Source organism: Paramacrobiotus metropolitanus, unplaced genomic scaffold, assembly GCF_019649055.1.
Source record: "Paramacrobiotus metropolitanus isolate TYO unplaced genomic scaffold, Prichtersi_v1.0 Parri_scaffold0000052, whole genome shotgun sequence".
In the NCBI taxonomy this organism is placed as follows: domain Eukaryota; kingdom Metazoa; phylum Tardigrada; class Eutardigrada; order Parachela; family Macrobiotidae; genus Paramacrobiotus; species Paramacrobiotus metropolitanus.
The window spans coordinates 239,691-257,011 of record NW_026570272.1 but is presented as its reverse complement, the minus strand read 5'-3'; the positions used below and the strand labels follow the sequence as shown (position 1 = coordinate 257,011).

The following is a 17,321-nucleotide window of genomic DNA, read 5'->3' as shown; positions in this document are numbered from 1 at the left end:
CGCAATTTGGCGAATCAACCTCTAGCGAATTTCGGCTAGTCAGCACAACGTAATAAAGGCGGCGTGGATTAATTAGGCCATAATGTGCTGCCGGGCCAAATTGCAAGACTATAAATCCCTTCTGCTCGCGCCACTGCACAAGTAAACCCTCCTTACGTGTTAGCAGCAGTTCTAATAACCGCAACCATGCACAAGATAACGGTTGTCCTCGTCTGTGCCAGTGTTCTGCTACTGACCAGCGTCTCAGCCAACGCCAGCCCCGGTGAATGCTACAAGTTCATGAAGACGGAATTCTTTCGCAGCTTCATCACCGGCAACATCCGCAACGCCACCTTCGTCAAGTGCGACGGATCCGTCGCCCGCAAGGACTGCCGCTTCGAAGAGTGTGCCACGGACTTTGCCACCACGTGTCCGCTGCCGGGACGCCCAGATGTCAGCATCAACTCCGCCATGAGCTGCGCGGAAGTCAATCGCAAAGCCAAGACGCTGCAAGCGCAGTACGACAAGACGCCCCGATGCTTTTAACGCCGAGGACGTGCTTCCCTGTTTCCTGGGCGCATGGCGCTCCACAGGCTATTAAGCATCACTACTGATCCCTGTTCGTTGAAAGTCAGTCGGAACCACTGCTAAACTGTTCTGTACAGATACGCATGCGAGTTTTATTTGTGGCTCGTTATTGTCGAGTCCCGTCCGTCCGTCAGCGAGCCTGGCGAAACTGAACGACTTTTATTTCCATGTTTCGGTAAATGGCACCTACGTAAAGCTGTATTTATTCACTAAGAGTTTCATTTGCAAATGAAAGATGCATCGCTCATAAAAATACGTTCAATTGAACGTATTTTTATGAGCGATGCATCTCTCTGTACATATTGCGAATAAATAAATTAATTAATACACACTACAGTGACTCCACAGCATAGTTGCTTCATAAAGGTCAGCACGCTGCAATCGCTGCTGCTCGTCTGCTGGACTCAATGATGCAAAAAGCCTTACCTAGTCCGCGCCGGAACACACACCAATGATAAACGTTGGTAACCGGAGCTACAAATGCGTGCGTTGCGATTGTCCCTGTAAATTATCGATCCCCTTGCCGCAGAAAGTATATATTACAAGTACGTATGCGGCAATCGGCACTCTGTATGTGCAGATGATTTCACTGCTGCTCAACATTGTCGCGCGCGCGTTGCTCGCGGCGAAAAATTAGATTAGAACTGGATAGGTTCAGTAAGCGGTTAGCAGAAACGGCAGTTAAATGGATGATAGAGTAAACCCGGTAGATTGCGCTTCTCTATATTGGGCTACCTACCTTTTGCGCCTCTAGAATAAAAACGCTGTCTGGCGGGAGTTGCTGTATAATACTGTATATATATGTAAAGCGTTTGTTTCAACGTTTAAGTTTGGAGATTATGCGTGGTAATGCTATGAGCTGTATTATACACGGTCCTTTCTCATGTTAATTGGGACAAACTCTTCATTTGATCATATTTGTTGAGCGAAGCTCGCCTTGTACATATTGAGAAATAAAATAAATCTGTAAAGCGTCATCGTTCTGCTACTCTAGGGTAGCCAAAATGGTCCCCGCATACCGTCCCTGACGGCGGAAATTACAGCTTATGGAGCGGCTGCACCGCTGGATCTCCCTTTTCCCGCCACCACGCCGCGTCGATTCCACACAGGAACGCTTGATGGACCTCGTCGCTTCTTCTGACCTTCCCACATACGGACATCTTCTCGAGGACGACGGCGGTCGGCAGACGGGGGACCCGCTGATCCTGGAGGTGGTCGCCGGACAGGAGGTCCGTGTTGTGTGCGACGTGGATTGGTCGGGCGGTCGCGTCGTGTTGGAGGTTGCCTCTTCAGCCCGCCCGCCTCTGGGCGGCGGCAGACGGGATCAACACCCGGCACGCTCCCGGGACGCCCTCCCCACCGGGACGCACAGTTCCGCCGTTCCCTGCGCCGATAGCGGCCCTTCCGGTCGGCCGAACAGGGATCCCGAGACCGGACACGCTCCCGCCACTCGGCGCCGTTGCATCCCGGTGGTACGACCGCATGTTCGCAATACAACACAACCCCACGATCCATTTTCGGAGAGTCGTATCCGTTATCGGCATATCCACACGGATGCCATGCGTCTGGATCCCGGCTGGTTTCCCGCCTGTTTTGATCCGCACCACTGTGAACCTGGAAGCCAAGGAGCGTCGCTGCGCCGGCTGCCGTACGGGTTGCTGCCGTACGGGTTGCTGCACAGTATCCTCGATATCCACAGCGTGGGAAGCGCTCAACGGTAAAGTGATATCTACAGTATATACGAGTATGTTTGAGTTAAGTTTGCCTTACTACACGGATGCGCCTCGCGCTTATATAAGTCCGTGAGTTGTAGTACTTTTGAACATCAGTGTGTTTAGCCTTCTGAGTTTTGGCAGTGTCGGAGTTTTTCTATTAAATTTGTCGTTGGAGATGCAGCTTCTCGTTCGCGTAGATTTGTAGACGTAGCTATGCCACATTGAGATTATCAGCTCATACTCTGCCGTTGAGTAGGTAGGTAGGATAGATTATTACGGTAATTATTCCTATCGTACTGATCCCTCCGTTAATAGCGTGCGTTGCTGCACAATTGCAATGCCTTGCGCTTAAAGGTCACTGTGCGCGTTTGGTTGTAGCGTATGTCCAGCGTGATACCACGCGTTAAACGACCACCGGCACGTGGTCATCGACTTGCGGAAGATCGCGGCGCCGGCTAGTAATAGCTACGGGACCAAGTACCGACTGCCGCACTTGGTGGAGGTCCTGGAGCACACCGTCGGCCGGTGGACGCTGTCCCTGACGTTGATGGACGGCGTCGTCACTCCGGGATTGGAAGCAGCCGCTCACCGCTGCCTATTCCGGAAGGGCATCCGGCTGCCGATGATCATCCTGCGAAAGGTCACGTGTCAACACCCACTGACCGCCAATTACCCGCAGCAACACCTGGACTGGGCCAAACTCGGATACTTCGTGAAGATATGCCGGACGTTGCACTTGCAAAAGGTCACGGTCATGTCCCTCTTCGAGCCCATCGCCCGGTTGTGGTGCTCGTAGCCGCGCGTCACCGGCGACCTGCATGTCCTCTTGAAGAAGGCCTCCATCAACTGTACACTGAAAACGGAAGCGAGCCAAGTGCGGGAGTTTCTCAGCGCGGTCAACCGCAGCTGCCGCGCATTGACGGCCGCTGAATGGGGCAACATCAGTCGGGTTTGCGACGAACTAGCCGGTGACGAACTAACCGTTGACGCCGGCGGTCACTGGTTTCATGTGGCGTTAATGCTGAAACTGTACGAGTGTACGGCGATCAGGCGATGCAGTGGGCGTTTCCGGTAAATAATGTTGTATTTGCAGGTTGAACGAGCGGCCGCAGTCACCGCTGTCCCGCCTGGCCGCCTACGCTTTCCTGTCCGCTAAAACAGGCCCCCCGTCGCCAACCCGTTCCGCCAGCGAGGTCACCGGTCCGCTGTCCGACGCAAGCCTGGCCTCCCTGTTCCCACAGTCACGTCGAGACCACCAGGCGCACCCACAGCCACGCCCTGTCCCGCTCCCTGCGCACCAAATGGCGCGGGCCCACCGACCACCCCGAAGGCGTGTGGAACACCCCCGGCTTCACGGTCCCATGTCCCTCCCTTTATTTCTTCCCCCTGCTGCGAAGTTAATCGCTACATATTCCGGCATCGTCTGCTTCGGCTTTCTATACTGTCAGTCTGTTACCATATATACATGCATATACGGTATCTTTTATTGGAAAGCATGTGCAACTGTGCAAGCGATACTGTTTACCTGAAGTGTGCACATCCTTTTTTTGCCAAAACTCCCATTTCATCGTTCAAGCCAGTCAAAATATATAATTATATATACATGTATGCATGCCTATACTGTATGTACATGCGCATATGGGTGTACTCTGTACATGAATATTATATTTTTAGAAAATATAGACGTATACAGAACATAATAATTTATACAGAACTTCCTTGCATCTGTGTTTATTTACGTTCGTACATGCGCACATGATACATCTATGGATTGTACTGGCGTATTTACTAGGCGCGTCAAAATTAATTGCAAACAACGCTACTGACACTAATAATATTGCCTGTTTTTATTGATTAAATTTGGAATGTATTACGGATATTAGTCGTGCACTTAGGTATTCCAGTATAACGGTGTCTGCGTCGGAAATGCCGAAAATGGCACGAACTGGCTGATACTGAGCGCCGAGGGCATTTTCATTTGCGGCGCTAACGATAAGCTGTAAGGATAAATTTCTGTGAAGCAAATCCCTTGATGGATCGTTTCCTATTACGAGCGATAGAAAAGCTTAGTGTGGGCGGAAGTTAACAGGAAGAGCTCCTATTACGCGTATCTTAGCCGTGCATGTTATGGCCTGTGTTAGCGGACCAACGGCCGGCACTCCAACGGGATTTGCCGGCAATCGGCCGTATTGCACGCCGACTCAACAGGCGGGTAAATCGCATCCATTCGCAAGGCTCATCGACTCTTTGCCGAGAAAGAGCGGCTAAGTAATTTATCTGTTCATTGTAGAGGCGAGCCAAGGCCCGAACGCAGTTGTACTACACACCACCCATATGCCCAGCATGCGGCAGACTGCTATTAATTTTGGAACTTTATTCACAATATTCCCATCAGCGAGCACCAACCGGGCGCCGAGTTTTAATCCATACTGTACCCTAAAAAAATTACCGGTCCGGAGACCGAGCACGGAACAGTTATGGCCCTTAGCGTTGCTTACAAATTCGTAAAGCAGTACCTGGATTTGTTACTACGAGACACTTTGGGATGTCCGACAGGTAAGCAGGCATACCGTTATTAAGCGGTTCGTCAATCATCACTGAACGACAAACAAATGTTCTGACTCCTCCCTTCCCTTCGAAGAGCTGATTAAAATAAACCGAAGTAACTTCCAACGTAGAAAATATTGTTTTTTCCGGGACAGGGTGAGGTTTATCAAAAGAATGCCCCACAGAACTTTAATCATTTGAGCTAATCCATAGCTTCATGCTTGAATAAAATTTTTCAAAAATCTTGCTTCAGTTGTTATTTCTTCCGCATATTAATATTAACGGCCTTCAATTAGCAATTTTCACTTTAAAATAACTCGATCGAGTTCAGACTTTCAGCACAGGTAGTGAAAATATCATTGTGCTACGTCAAATGCACAGTGTTGATGCAGCACAAGCGCACGCATTGTGCCAGCGAGAATAGTCAAAAGAGGTCGAAATCGATGTGATTCTTCTTAAGCCGCAAGTTCGAACTGGTACTAAGTAAAGCATGAAGAATCACGATCTCATTCCTGAGCTTGTTTATTATCATTCCGTCGCATTGCGGCCATACTAGACAGTTGTTAACATTTACCAGCAAGTGCCCGGCAAACGGGCTGCCGTAGTGACGTTCCGTTCTAAACAAAGCTACGCCTTATAAAACTGCGGGGTCAGTCCCTGCAGAAATGCCGTGGTCAACGTGGTCAGCTGGGTGACGTCCAGTTGGGCCAGCGTGGACGCCGTCCACGCGCGATGGCGGTAGCGCGTGGCAGGCCGGGGATCCGCGCTCTGGTAAGCCTGGAGGCCCTGCAGGAAGCAATGAAGCGGTCACTGCGCGCTGAGCCCTCATCCGGCATACTTCGCTTACTGGTATATGTTGGTCACTTAAAGTATACAATTTCTTGTTTCGGTCGCTAATCATTCGTCTAACTTCACTTAAAGTAGCTCACAAACGAACTGCCAACCATTTACCTGCACAATGCTTTGATTGCCCCACCGGCGCGGATGCCCTACGCAATCGGCGATCCACTGCGCGACCGCCGGCCGATCCAGCGGTTCCTCCAGAACCCGATGGCGCTCGAACAGATCCCACAACTGCACCGTCAGCGGCTCCAGCGACAAATCGCGGAAGGCATACCGCGGGACCAACGCCGTCAGGGAGGCATCGGACAGACGACACTGCTGCCACAGCATTCTCTCGCATCCACACTCAACGGCCAACTGCGCCGTGGACGCGATCACATCCCGGGCGCGCTTCATGAGTGGGAGCGGTCCACTGAGATTGCAGTTATGCAACACCAGCAGCGGCAGACGGCGCCCCGGGAGAGCGTGGTGGATGGGGGCCATCAGTTGGCGGCACTCGAACAAATCCATCCGGCTCAGCCCCAGCATCTTGGTGTGGCTGCTCAGGCATTTCAGCACGCACTCCACCACCCAGTACATGCCGTCCTCGGAGAAGTACACCGCTGGATAGTCGCCATCGGCGCAATTGCCGGACACGCGGACGTCGGGGAAGTAGGCGTCCGTGGTGAGAAGTGTGTTCCACAGGGCGCAGACACGTCGACAACGAACCTGGCCGATGGAGTCCAGCGACTGGAAGAGTTCCACCAGCAATTCAACGGGCAATCGCATACCCTCGTCATCACTGCCGAAATTCTTCCGCTTTCTACTGGATCGTGGTCCGTTGTTAAGTGTTATGGGGATAGCTGCCGGCTGTGACGACCTTGTAGGAGGTTTGCGTTTCCTCGCCAGTTCGCAGATAATTTTCTGCAAATGCGAATAGAAAGAGCGATAACAGTTGCAGAATAGGGGTACTAAATAACTTCGGTCTTCTTTGCCTCATAAGCTCAGAAAGCCTAAGAAAACCTAAGAAAATATAAGAGACATAAGAAACCAAAGAAACCTAAGAAAACTAAGAAAACGTAAGGAAACCTGATAATAGCCTCTGAAAACCTAAGAAAACCTAAGACAACTTAAGAAAACTAAGAAAACCTAAGTAAACCTAAGAAAGCATAAGAGACCTAAGAAACCCATGAATAACCTAAGAAAGCCTTACAGAATCTAAGAAACCATGTAGCATCTAAACTCTTCCATTGGCGTATTTTTCTTAGCATATTTCTTTCTCACAGCTGTCTTATTAACCAAGCCAGTGAGTGCAATGAGACTGCCGATGACAGCCAAACGTACCAGTTGTCGCATCTTGAGCGGCTGCGCATCCTGAATCTGGAGATAGGTGAGGGTCTCACCGAGCAGGGAAACGAAGATCGCCATTCCAACTTCGTTCAGCTCCGCTTTGAATTTCTTGACGATCCGCGGTGGCTGGTTCGACAAACCACCGGCGGGCATCTGGCACGAGCGGATCACAAAGTCCCCCCTTCGCACGCGCCCCTCCGCGCAGACCCCCTCCGCGGGGGCTGGGCGCACCTGCGCCAGGGGCAGCAGCTCCTTGACATTCCCCTGGGGCAGCTGCGCTTCCACGTACTCGGCTTTCTTGCACAGAGAGGACTGGATAACGCGTCCCGGGTACCAGATCCAGACGCCGTCGGGATGACGCCGCAGCAGCACCTGCACGGCCACCACATTGGAGCGTCCCGTGTTCGCCGTGTAGTGGAAGACACGCCCGTACTCGACAAACTGCGCGCGCTGTGCGGGGCATTCGAAATCGATGATCAGTCCCTTGTCGGCCAGGTTGATGACGCGGCCGTGCTGCAGTTGGCCGTCGACCAGCGCGTCCACGGCGTTCCACGGCCACGCGGCGTCCTCGTCGTCGCCGAAGATGAGCATCGTGCTGTGCGAGCTGGGTCTTGGATCCGTGGTTAGAAAGTTTGAAACTTCTGAATGTTAAAGAAAACTATCGCTAGTCACTAGTCAGTATGAAGCAAGCAGCAAGCTGGTAATATGGAGTTATATATCTGGCCGCCGCTCTGGGCGGCCGATGCGTATTCGCTTTGATTGAGTAGGCGCTAACGTGAATTATAAACCGTGCCTGACCTGCCTGGATACCGTCGCTGTGTCTCACCGGAAATCTACGTTAGTTACTGCGGGATCCGCCGCCGCACAGACATAGGATAAAAAAGCGGGATTATCCCATATGTATTCGTACCTGCACGGCAGATACATCTTCGCACCGCTGCCTTTTGAAATTCTTTTACCATGAGGACAGTCAGCTAGCCGTTTCGTGACAGAAATCGGCAACTACAGATACAAGCGGCTTCAACAGCATACGGGTGACCTCGCTCCCATGAGTACCTCCGTCAACAATTGTCGCTGGAAATTCAGCGAGGCCACGCTGCTACCGCGTTCGGAACTATGGAGGGAGCGGCAGCATTAAATAAAATTTTGTTGTTTTGAAACTGTGATGTTAGTGATGGCCACATTCCACCATAAACCATCAGTAACTTCTCGCTGTAGACAGTAGACACTATCTTTTCTGGGGTTAAAAGGTCACTCATTTCCTGATTATTCGATTTTATTTACCTGTGGTACAACGTATATGCGATAACTAAAAAGTGAAAACATCACAATTTTTAAATTAAAATCATCACCTGATTATTCAGCCGTAGCATTTTCTTGACCAGCAGCTAAATAAAACCAGGTAAACTAAAAAACTGCTTGAAAAAAGCTGTAGGACACGTTTTTTCAGTTAACTCACGAAATTTCTAGCCTTCATGTGGATACTGTACTGTCGTACTGATATGCTAGCTGACTTTTACAGTGCTTCATGGCATATCACTTGTGACTTGACCCATTTCCATTGCGGCAACGTTTTTACAATACGGGCATTCGTGCCAAACGATTTCGGGTAGGAACAGGCCGCGTTGCCAATTCCGATCCCCTTCAGAGTCTTACGTGATAGTCCACAAGTTTTACTACAAGCACCCGAAAAGCTGTGCTCTGTAGCTGCAAATTCGCGGAGCAGGTTACATCGAAATTCCTCTGCTACCAGACATACTTCAACAGGAATATTCTTGCCTGAATTTGCGGTGCTTCTGCTGCACCAAATCAAAAAGCAAATCGGCTGCGGCTTGCTATGTTCCCAAAGGTCACCGCCGTCTTTCTTCCGGCTTGATGCTGTTCGTGGGCGTTCCTTCTGTCTTCGGTTTACTCTCTCGTGACGGACATGATCGCACAGCAGGATTGACGCGCTCGTTGGTGGGAGTCATCCCTTTCCTTACTTCCAGTGTTTCCCCTTTTGCGAGGTCACGATTAGCTGTCGTTACTGCATCTTGATTGCTCGATGCACTATCTCGCAGTTGGACGGGCTTCTTCAGTTCCTCTGAATGACGGCGGGTGGATTGCGGATGCCGGCAGTGGCGCAGCATCCACAGCGCGCGGGCAAAAAACTGGCGACTGACGCCGCAATAAACCAGGAAGTTAATGGAGTAATTGGCACATTGAAACTGTGTAGAAAGCATTATGGGCACGACACTGTGGTCGTCGGTCACATGGAGCAGGCATCGCTTCTCCGCTTGCACAATCGCCAGCCACGTGACGTAAGGGATGCGGGAGAGAAGGAACATGACGACGGAGGCCGTCAGCAGACGCACGGTCGTGCCTGTCCGCTTGTCGCGGCCATGTGATCGGACTGTCGCGCTCCCCTTCTTCTTCTCGATATTCAATACCCATTGGCGACCGTTGGCCACTCCCATACGCTGATCCGCTGCCGTTGCCGTATGTAGCATGCGTCGCTGAATGAGAATGCCAATGACCGCGGCGTTAATCAGCGGCAGAGCTACGAGGGTGGATAACGGCGCGGCTAATTGAAATCATCAGTGTACTGTATTTGTAATCATTTCTAACTATTTCCTGACTATCGTACTATTATGAACTGCGTTTGATATAAGGTCACTGACGCACCTCAGCGTCCGAATTCTGCAGATGGCGCCAGTTCTTCACCCAGGTGTCGTTGGCCATTCGGGTATCCTCGGTGGCATAATCCACCATATAAAATATGTTGTTGGCGACGGCTAACGGGATGAAACACAGAACGACGATCCGCATTCGGCAGCGCGTTAAACGTGTCGCCATTCCGAAGGGATCGATTACGCTGAGCAAACGTGTTAAGCTGAACGCGACAAGAACCCTGCAAAACAGGCGCATTTTGTATTTGCGTAATGCGTTTGCTGGTTAGAAGGTCCCATACCAGTCGGAGCACTGCATACTAGCAGTCCCTAGGAACACGAGAACAGTAACAACTTGCGTGTCATTCAGTCGAAGTGCAGACACTAAATGCTGATTGCTGATTGCTAACGTACCAATACATAAGCATGTAAAAATAAATCTCCGAACGGATATGGTGTGGATATTGGCTTGTCCTACTTGTGCCTGTCGAAAACATATTTCAGTGATTTTCATGTATAACCACGTGGCATCGATTGTTTTTGCTTTTCTCCCACTACGTTCGCTATTTCAAACTAGGCCGCGACGCTAGTAAACTCACCGCTATGTACCCAGGAAAAAGCGACCACCTGAAAAGAGAGATTCAGCAGTAAGTTGACTTGTCGAGACTCGAGACATCGTTTCATAAACTGTAGCAGAACTGTCTAGCAATAATTCTATCTGCACTCTGAAGTATAGTATTATTGATTCACATGAATATCATATCGAAAACAGCCACTGCCACCAGAAACGTTGCCTGGAATGTTCTGATTTTCCTCAGGAGAAGGATGTTGAGGATGTTGCCGGTTGTGCAGATGAACAGCCACACTGGATGCAGAACCAGATCAGTGTATAGATAGTCAACTCACCGCTATGTACCCAGGAAAAAGCGACCACCTGAAAAGAGAGATTCAGCAGTAAGTTGACTTGTCGAGACTCGAGACATCGTTTCATAAACTGTAGCAGAACTGCTGTGGATGTACCGATGATTCCGCGCCGGCCAGCCACAATGCGTAACGTTGTGGCGCATCGTACAACAGATAAACGATAACAGATAAACGGTACTGTCAGATAAACGATCCTATTGACAATCATAAACTTCGATAGCTGTTCACGTTTGGACAGCAAACGCTTCGGCTAATATGCAGGAAAGCATCCTCTGCTGGTATATCGTACAATATCCCTTTACGACGATAAAAATCATATTAAAAAAAATCAAAGCCCACAAAAAATGGTAAAAAACTGGGACAAGCGTTCGCAGTATTCAGAAACTGAAGACCGTTCCCGGCGTGTTGACGAATGATAATTAACAGATATGCGTGAGCGAACGGTTTATACGCATTATGTTGAATGCATCCGTTTGGAATAAGAAACCACGGCCGGCCGCGAAAAATTGTCAGTGTATTCGCTTAATGCGCTAATAACGTTCTGGCCGCGGGATATGACTGTCTTGATAAACGAAGGAAAATACCAAAAACTGTTCTGCGGTTAATTGTTTCTAGGTATGGTAACTGCTGTTGCTGCCATTCATCTTGCACGTTTCGGCACAACTGGCGCAGGATACCCTTTTCGCGCTGCAGCAAATTAGCAATTACTGGTGACCCTTAGCAGACCTGCCGGCATAAACCGTCTCAGTTCTTAGTTAAAGCTGTAACAAGGTATGCCTTTTGTCACAGCGGTCAGCATCTTGAAGACCAATCGACCTTCCATACGCAGGTCGTAAACGCTGTGGACCTTCGGCTTCATGGCAGTTGTAGCAAAAGCGTTAACCGAATGCTTACGTGGAAATAATTAACCTTACTTTAGAACCATATCTGGGATTTTGCCTTCACTTGTCAGTGCAGACATATCCCGCGGCGAAAACGCGGCTTGTGAAGTAGACGATGAATGTTCATCAGCATGCACACAGTTTGTTCATGCACAGTTAACCGTTTATTACAGTATCTTTGTAAACAAGCCGGGGAAACTTCTGTGGTTTTGCGCTGGATCGATGGCACTTGACCAAGTTTTGCAACAGTTTCTTGTGCGCTCATTAATTCTTATTTTTCTAACGAATTTACAATCCAGCAAAGGCAGATGCTCGTACAGAATTTGTTGACCAGCCGCAGCAATAAATCAGTTTTGCGGTCATGCTGAGGTTTTTGCAGTTTGCAAAACGTGATAATTTTTATCTTTTTAATTTTATCGTTCAGCTACTCGTAATAATGTAGCAATGCAGTCAAACTTGACTCATTGTGGCTGGCCGGAGCGGGACTTGGTTTATATTTTCAGCCAGCCCGGCTTTAAATACACTGATCTGGTTCTGCGTCCAGTTTGGCTGTTTATCTGCACAACCGGCAATATCATCAACATCATTCTCCTGAGGAAAATCAGAACATACCAGGCGACATTTCTGGTTGCAGTGGCCGCTTTCGACATGATATTCATGTATGTAGATCAATCAGGAAAGCTGTTAACCAGGTATTTTTCCTTATTTAAAGAGCATGTTACATGAAGTACATAATACATATTTGCCGTTGAAGTTAAACAAAGATACATCTACACAAAAAGACAGCATCGTTGCTAGCAGCTAAAGTGTCAATATACTTACTAGTATATGCGAAAAATGTACGTATTAAATGTGCCATTAGAGCGTGTTTTCTTCTGTTTTCAGGTGGACATCGCTTGCGCTGTGCATTATTGTAAGTTAAGATGTGTACTGTACGATGTTCACCGACTGACTGAAAAACGTCTGTTTTTACCATATTACACAGGATCAAGAAGACGGAGCCAGCAACACCAAAAATCCATCCATTTGGGCGTTTTCGTTAACGTGCGAGTTTTTCGGTAGGTTATATTAACCAAGCGTCGTTCGGCTTAATACCAGAATGTTATGCATTTTTTTTGTTCTTACAGGGAATGTTGCTGTACGATGCTCCGACTGGTACGACGAATACTACTAATAGAACTTTTGTTTTTACGGTCATTCATGTCGTTTGCAGGGTCCTTATTGCGTTCAGTGTAACACGATTACTGAGCATAACCGATCCGTTCGGCGTGGCGATGAGTTTCACGAAATGCCGAATGCGCATCCTTATTCTGTGCTTTCTCCCGATTGCGACAGCCAGTCACATATTCTCGACAGTGGAATACGCCAGCCAAGATAGCAAAATGGCCAACGGCACCTGGATGAGGAATTGGCGCCACGTTGAAGATACCGACGCTAAGGTATATCAAATGACCTTATGCTGACTAATCTTCTTTAATTAACAAAAGCTGCATTTGCTACTTAGAATGATCCAACTTCTACTTAGAATGTGAAGGCTACTTAGAATGATCCAACTTTAAACCTATCCTTTGCACATGACAGTCTTCTATAATTTAACATGTACAAATTCGTCCGTGCCTACTGCTTATTAGGCAAACGAATCTCTTGACAAACGGTGCTAATTGCAGTTAGCCGCACCGCTGTCAGTGTTAGTCGCTCTGCCGCTGATTAACGTCATTGTCATCGGAATCCTGATCAAACGACGAATGCTGACAACGTCGGACAGAGGTTAGCGTGTGGGCGCTACAAGTGGCCGTCGCTGGGTGCTGCACATCCAGACGAAGAAAGGTCAGGTGACGGTGCGCTCCCACGGACGCGACAAGCGGACGACGACGGCCGTGCGTCTGTTAACAGCCTCCGTCATCATGTATCTCGTTTCCCGCATCCCCTGGGTCACGTGGCAAGCGGTTGAGCACGCGGAGAAGAACTGCCTGGTCCATTTGACCGATGATCAAAGCGTGATATTCCTGCCGTTTGTCTACCAGTTCTTATACGCCAACTACTCCATTAATAACTTTCTGATTTATTGCGGCGTTAGTCGCAAGTTTTTCGCCCGAACGATCTGGATGCTACGCCACTGCCGATACCCACAGTCAACCCGCCTAAATAAGCATTTCGAAAACGGCACGTCGAAGAAGGCAGAAGGGACGTCTGCGGCGGTGATTGGTGCGCAGCTGGAAAGGGCGGTGCAGGTACAGGCACGGCGGGAATCGGAGCAGCCGATTATTGACGATGATTTACTATCCGTTTCTGATCGCACCACTGAAACGACCGATTCTACCTCCGTCGATCATGAAGAGCAGCCGATAAAGCCCCACGAACCGCGAGGTGGCGCAGTGGGCTATCAGAATGCGAACTGTGATTTCGTCAACGAAGAGCCGACGCAAAAGCAGGAGAGGGATTCAGTCGCTGACCGGAGCGTCGAGGAAAGGGACAGACACTTTCAGCCTGCGGTAAAATCGGTTTATTCAAGAGAAAGTGAAGTGAAGAACGAGATTACTAAGAACAGCATCAATCCGGGGAACCAGCGATGGTGACCTTTGAAAAGATGTATGGACAGTAGCTGGTTAACTGGGCAGATATCTTCCCTGCATCCGCAATCAATCTGGTTGTACATAATTATGTTACCGTAGTTTCGGTAGTTGTAAGTACTTTACGACCGAGCATATTTAAGCAGATGAGTGTTGTCTAAGCGGTTCACCATGGGTCCATGTGTGACTACCAGCGCATCCGTGTAGCATGACTAGACTCATTATCGGAAGCTGCCCACTGTATTTCTAAACCTGGTTTCAGTTTTGTTTCTTCTTGCGTTCGTACGGGACGTACTAATGAAGTTAGGCCTGCGATCTGGCCGCACAGTGAACTGGTGTTCCTCGATCCTGGTAATCGTAATCATAGCTGCTTCGTGGACTTGCAAGCTTTTCCAACCTGTACAGTCGTAAGCTCCCTCAAAGCGCTGAGTAAGCAATTCCAGTTGAGATGCTTTAAGAGCATCGTTTTATTATAAAGCTACGTACAAACGCTTGCTCGGAGTAGGTTGTTGTTGTTGTCTTATCCGCTTAATGTACATTATTCATGAACAGTCGCGCTTCGCGAAGCGGTATGCATTCGCATCTTCTTATTCCACGCAAAAGTTGAAAATTGTAACTGTGTTAATTTATAAAACGGCGGATACTAAGTTTTCTTCTGGTTCTGCCATACATACTGTTGCAAAGCTGAATACGCTTGCATACTGGTAGTGATTTTAATCATTTTTAAAAAAAAAAGATCACTCAGCGCATGCCGCATAGCACTAACAAACACAAAACGCTACAGACGTTGACCGCGGTCAGATAGCATCAGAATTTTCCTCAGGACGCGGGAAGCTCAACCATCGTGGGTCATCTGCTGTCCGCTCATGGTGCGGATTTATGGATTAGCTTCATGCGTTGTTGGCACTGTAGCTATTCTTCGTTCGGTAACTTTTCTAATTTGTAACTTCATCCATTAGTCACTAAGTTGGTAGTTTAATCCGGAATGTTGAACGCGCTCGTTACTTAATTCAAGCTCCAGTCCGAGACTGATTCCTTTACTCGCTTCTGTCTCGGTTGTTCAATAGGATCGACCAAGCCGCATTCCTCTCACAGGAGACGAGTAATCACTCTGTCAACGTGACTGGTCATAGATGCCAGATCGGCTCTTCCGATTCCCGCCGCGTCTGCGTCTTCAACGCCCTTGCCAACTCCGCACTAATGATCGCTGCAGCTAAGGTCATATCCGTATTCTTTGACTTGCAGTCTTGGGAATGTGTACGCGAACCAGATGGCTGCCGGCAGCGGCGTATCACCCGCATCGCTCGAGCGAAGAACTTGCGGCTGACGCCGCAATACACCAGAAAGTTCACGGAATAGTTTGCATAGAGGAGTTGGGAGAAGAACGTCAGGAAGATGACACTCTGCTCATCCGTCAGATGCATCGTGCAGCTGGCTTCCGCGTGCATAAAACCGTACCACGCCACTAAGGGAATTCGGGAAATGAGGAACATGACAACGGAGGCCGTCAGCAAATGCACGGTGGTGGCCGTGCACTGGTCGCGCCCATGCGAGCGCACCGTCACGCAGCCCTTCTTCTTCTCGATGTGCAGCACCCATTTGCGGGAATTGCTCACGCCCACACATTGCCCCGCTGCGGAGGTGTGCAGCATGCGCCGCTTGATGAGGATTCCGACCACAGCGGCGTTAATCAGCGGCAGAGCGATTAATGTTGATAACGGCGCGACTAGCTACGATAAGCAGCATTTTATACTACGAGTAGTATTCATCGTAAACGAATAATTATATTGTACGAGAATGACGACGATCTGCGCTATCCGAACGTTGTAGAAATTTCTATGAACTTTCGTTATACAATGTAGGACGAAATGGTCGCATAGCCCCATACCCAGCATTCTGTACGCAAGCGGTGAAGTGCACTTGTACGAAAAAGATATTTTGAACTCAGTCGTACAGTGCACTGCGCTGCATTCGTTCTGAATGTGGAGATGTTGGGTATGCGACCATTTTGTCCTAAGCTGCACTTCACATAATAAAATGTACTACTTAAGAACAAGTCACGATATTGATTTCGTGCGTGTTAGCATCGTCGTAAGTATAGTAGTTCACAGTATGGTGATTTAGCAAAAGGTCACCGCAATCTGACCCTCGCGTCAGCATTTTGGATGTGGCTCCAGTTTTCTAGCCACGTGTTGTTGTTGGCCATTTGGTTTTGGAGAGTGGCGTATTCCACCATGGCGTACATGTGACTAGCGGCCGCCAGCGGGATTAGACACAAAACCAGAATCCGCATTCGGCATTGCGTAAAACGAGTCGCCACTCCGAAGGGATCGAGCATGCTCAGCAGACGTGTGACGCTGAACGCCAGAAGAACCCTGCAGAACAGCAGGGATTCGCAAACACCAACATTTTACATAGGCATTCCTTATTTTATGTAGTTGTTTTGAACAGGTATTCCTTACTTTGTATGCTTAGGTATATTATTTTTATAGATTTTGCTTACCAGTCGGAGCATTGCACAGCAACATTGCCTACGAACAGCGAAATAGTAGCAGTTGTACGGAATTAAGTCCAGAGCAGAAACGACACGATTTTAATTAAGGTCACATACCGAAAAACTCACACGTGTACAGAAATGCCCAAATGCATGGGTTGTGGATACTGTCGGCTCCAATTTGATCCTTTAGAAAACAGTTAAGTGCTCTTTACATGCATCGCTCTTGGTAAAAAAAATCGGTATCTTTTGTGGCCGCATAGTTTCCAGCGCTGAAATCGCGAACTATCGGTATTTCGACCTACCCTCACGTAATACGAGGCAAAGGACCACCTGAAGAATGTCAAAAAAGATTTGGTATAAGGCGTTGTTATGCGAAAGACACACTTCTCACAGATATGTTTAAAACGAAATGGTTTGCTTAATTATTATCTGATTTTACTTACATGAATATCATATCGAAAACAGCCATTGCCATCAGAAATGTGGCCTGGTATGTGCAGATTTTTCTCAGGAGAATGATGTTGAGGATATTGCCGGTTGTGCAGATAACGAGCCACACTGGACGCAGAACAAGATCGGTGTATTTATAACCAGGATGGCGAAAAATATCAAACGGATCCCGCTCCGGCCAGCCACAACGCGTTAAGTTGTGCTGCATGCCTGTGTACTATTGGAACAGCAATAAAACTGACAAAAGAAGAAATACTTTGAGATCCGTTACCGTAAGCAGTTGGCTGGATTTTACAGAGATAACATAAACTTCTTGACAAGCATTAACGATAAATGCAATTATGCAAGCA

General features: G+C 48.6%; 4 protein-coding genes and 1 long non-coding RNA gene across 6 annotated transcripts; 2 read left to right on the top strand and 3 right to left on the bottom strand.

Moving 5' to 3' along the window:
- Positions 1-2,165: 2,165 nt before the first annotated feature.
- LOC129592485 (uncharacterized) lies at positions 2,166-3,482 on the top strand. Its single transcript, XR_008690979.1, has 3 exons — positions 2,166-2,284; positions 2,661-3,311; positions 3,376-3,482. It is a non-coding gene; the product is annotated as an uncharacterized LOC129592485 (long non-coding RNA).
- Positions 3,483-5,368: 1,886 nt separating this feature from the next.
- LOC129592442 (uncharacterized) lies at positions 5,369-7,649 on the bottom strand. Its single transcript, XM_055488482.1, has 3 exons — positions 6,996-7,649; positions 5,781-6,575; positions 5,369-5,615 (listed from the first exon to the last, which is right to left on the bottom strand). Exons 1-3 carry the CDS (start codon positions 7,590-7,592, stop codon positions 5,457-5,459), a joined length of 1,551 nt encoding a protein of 516 aa, XP_055344457.1. The 5' UTR covers positions 7,593-7,649; the 3' UTR covers positions 5,369-5,456.
- Positions 7,650-8,296: 647 nt separating this feature from the next.
- Positions 8,297-10,623, bottom strand: LOC129592448 (uncharacterized). Of its 2 annotated transcripts, none has more exons than XM_055488487.1 (6): positions 10,400-10,623; positions 10,249-10,276; positions 10,064-10,133; positions 9,952-9,979; positions 9,666-9,891; positions 8,297-9,564 (listed from the first exon to the last, which is right to left on the bottom strand). In XM_055488487.1, exons 1-6 carry the CDS (start codon positions 10,408-10,410, stop codon positions 9,541-9,543), a joined length of 387 nt encoding a protein of 128 aa, XP_055344462.1. In that variant the 5' UTR covers positions 10,411-10,623; the 3' UTR covers positions 8,297-9,540. The 2 variants fall into 2 exon arrangements, with proteins under 2 accessions (XP_055344462.1, XP_055344463.1); XM_055488488.1 differs by having other exon boundaries at positions 8,297-9,540.
- A 1,027-nt stretch (positions 10,624-11,650) lies between these two features.
- LOC129592473 (uncharacterized) lies at positions 11,651-14,254 on the top strand. The gene is made up of 6 exons (XM_055488518.1): positions 11,651-12,113; positions 12,340-12,367; positions 12,440-12,512; positions 12,582-12,609; positions 12,668-12,893; positions 13,122-14,254. Exons 1-6 carry the CDS (start codon positions 11,899-11,901, stop codon positions 13,224-13,226), a joined length of 675 nt encoding a protein of 224 aa, XP_055344493.1. The 5' UTR covers positions 11,651-11,898; the 3' UTR covers positions 13,227-14,254.
- A 576-nt stretch (positions 14,255-14,830) lies between these two features.
- On the bottom strand, positions 14,831-17,093 carry LOC129592478 (uncharacterized). Its single transcript, XM_055488524.1, has 6 exons — positions 16,965-17,093; positions 16,824-16,851; positions 16,636-16,705; positions 16,528-16,555; positions 16,171-16,399; positions 14,831-15,754 (listed from the first exon to the last, which is right to left on the bottom strand). Exons 1-6 carry the CDS (start codon positions 16,994-16,996, stop codon positions 15,152-15,154), a joined length of 990 nt encoding a protein of 329 aa, XP_055344499.1. The 5' UTR covers positions 16,997-17,093; the 3' UTR covers positions 14,831-15,151.
- Between the last annotated feature and the right edge of the window lie 228 nt (positions 17,094-17,321).

Bases quoted from the DNA above. Each gene is read 5' to 3' on its own strand.
- LOC129592442 (XM_055488482.1), bottom strand. From the start codon at position 7,592: ATGCTCATCTTCGGCGACGACGAGGACGCCGCGTGGCCGTGGAACGCC. The intron at 6,576-6,995 runs GTACGTTTGGCT...TCGCATTTGCAG, and splicing joins CGCTCAAGATGCGACAACTG to AAAATTATCTGCGAACTGGC. The intron at 5,616-5,780 runs GTAAATGGTTGG...TGCTTCCTGCAG, and splicing joins GCAATCAAAGCATTGTGCAG to GGCCTCCAGGCTTACCAGAG.
- LOC129592448 (XM_055488487.1), bottom strand. The intron at 9,980-10,063 runs GTACGTTAGCAA...TCGTGTTCCTAG, and splicing joins TTTTACATGCTTATGTATTG to GGACTGCTAGTATGCAGTGC. The intron at 9,565-9,665 runs GTGCGTCAGTGA...GATTTCAATTAG, and splicing joins TGCAGAATTCGGACGCTGAG to CCGCGCCGTTATCCACCCTC.
- LOC129592473 (XM_055488518.1), top strand. From the start codon at position 11,899: ATGCAGTCAAACTTGACTCATTGTGGCTGGCCGGAGCGGGACTTGGTT. The intron at 12,114-12,339 runs GTATGTAGATCA...TTCTGTTTTCAG, and splicing joins GCTTTCGACATGATATTCAT to GTGGACATCGCTTGCGCTGT. The intron at 12,610-12,667 runs GTACGACGAATA...TGTCGTTTGCAG, and splicing joins GCTGTACGATGCTCCGACTG to GGTCCTTATTGCGTTCAGTG.
- LOC129592478 (XM_055488524.1), bottom strand. From the start codon at position 16,996: ATGGCAATGGCTGTTTTCGATATGATATTCAT. The intron at 16,706-16,823 runs GTAGGTCGAAAT...TGTTTTCTAAAG, and splicing joins TTGCCTCGTATTACGTGAGG to GATCAAATTGGAGCCGACAG. The intron at 16,400-16,527 runs GTAAGCAAAATC...GCTGTTCTGCAG, and splicing joins GCTGTGCAATGCTCCGACTG to GGTTCTTCTGGCGTTCAGCG.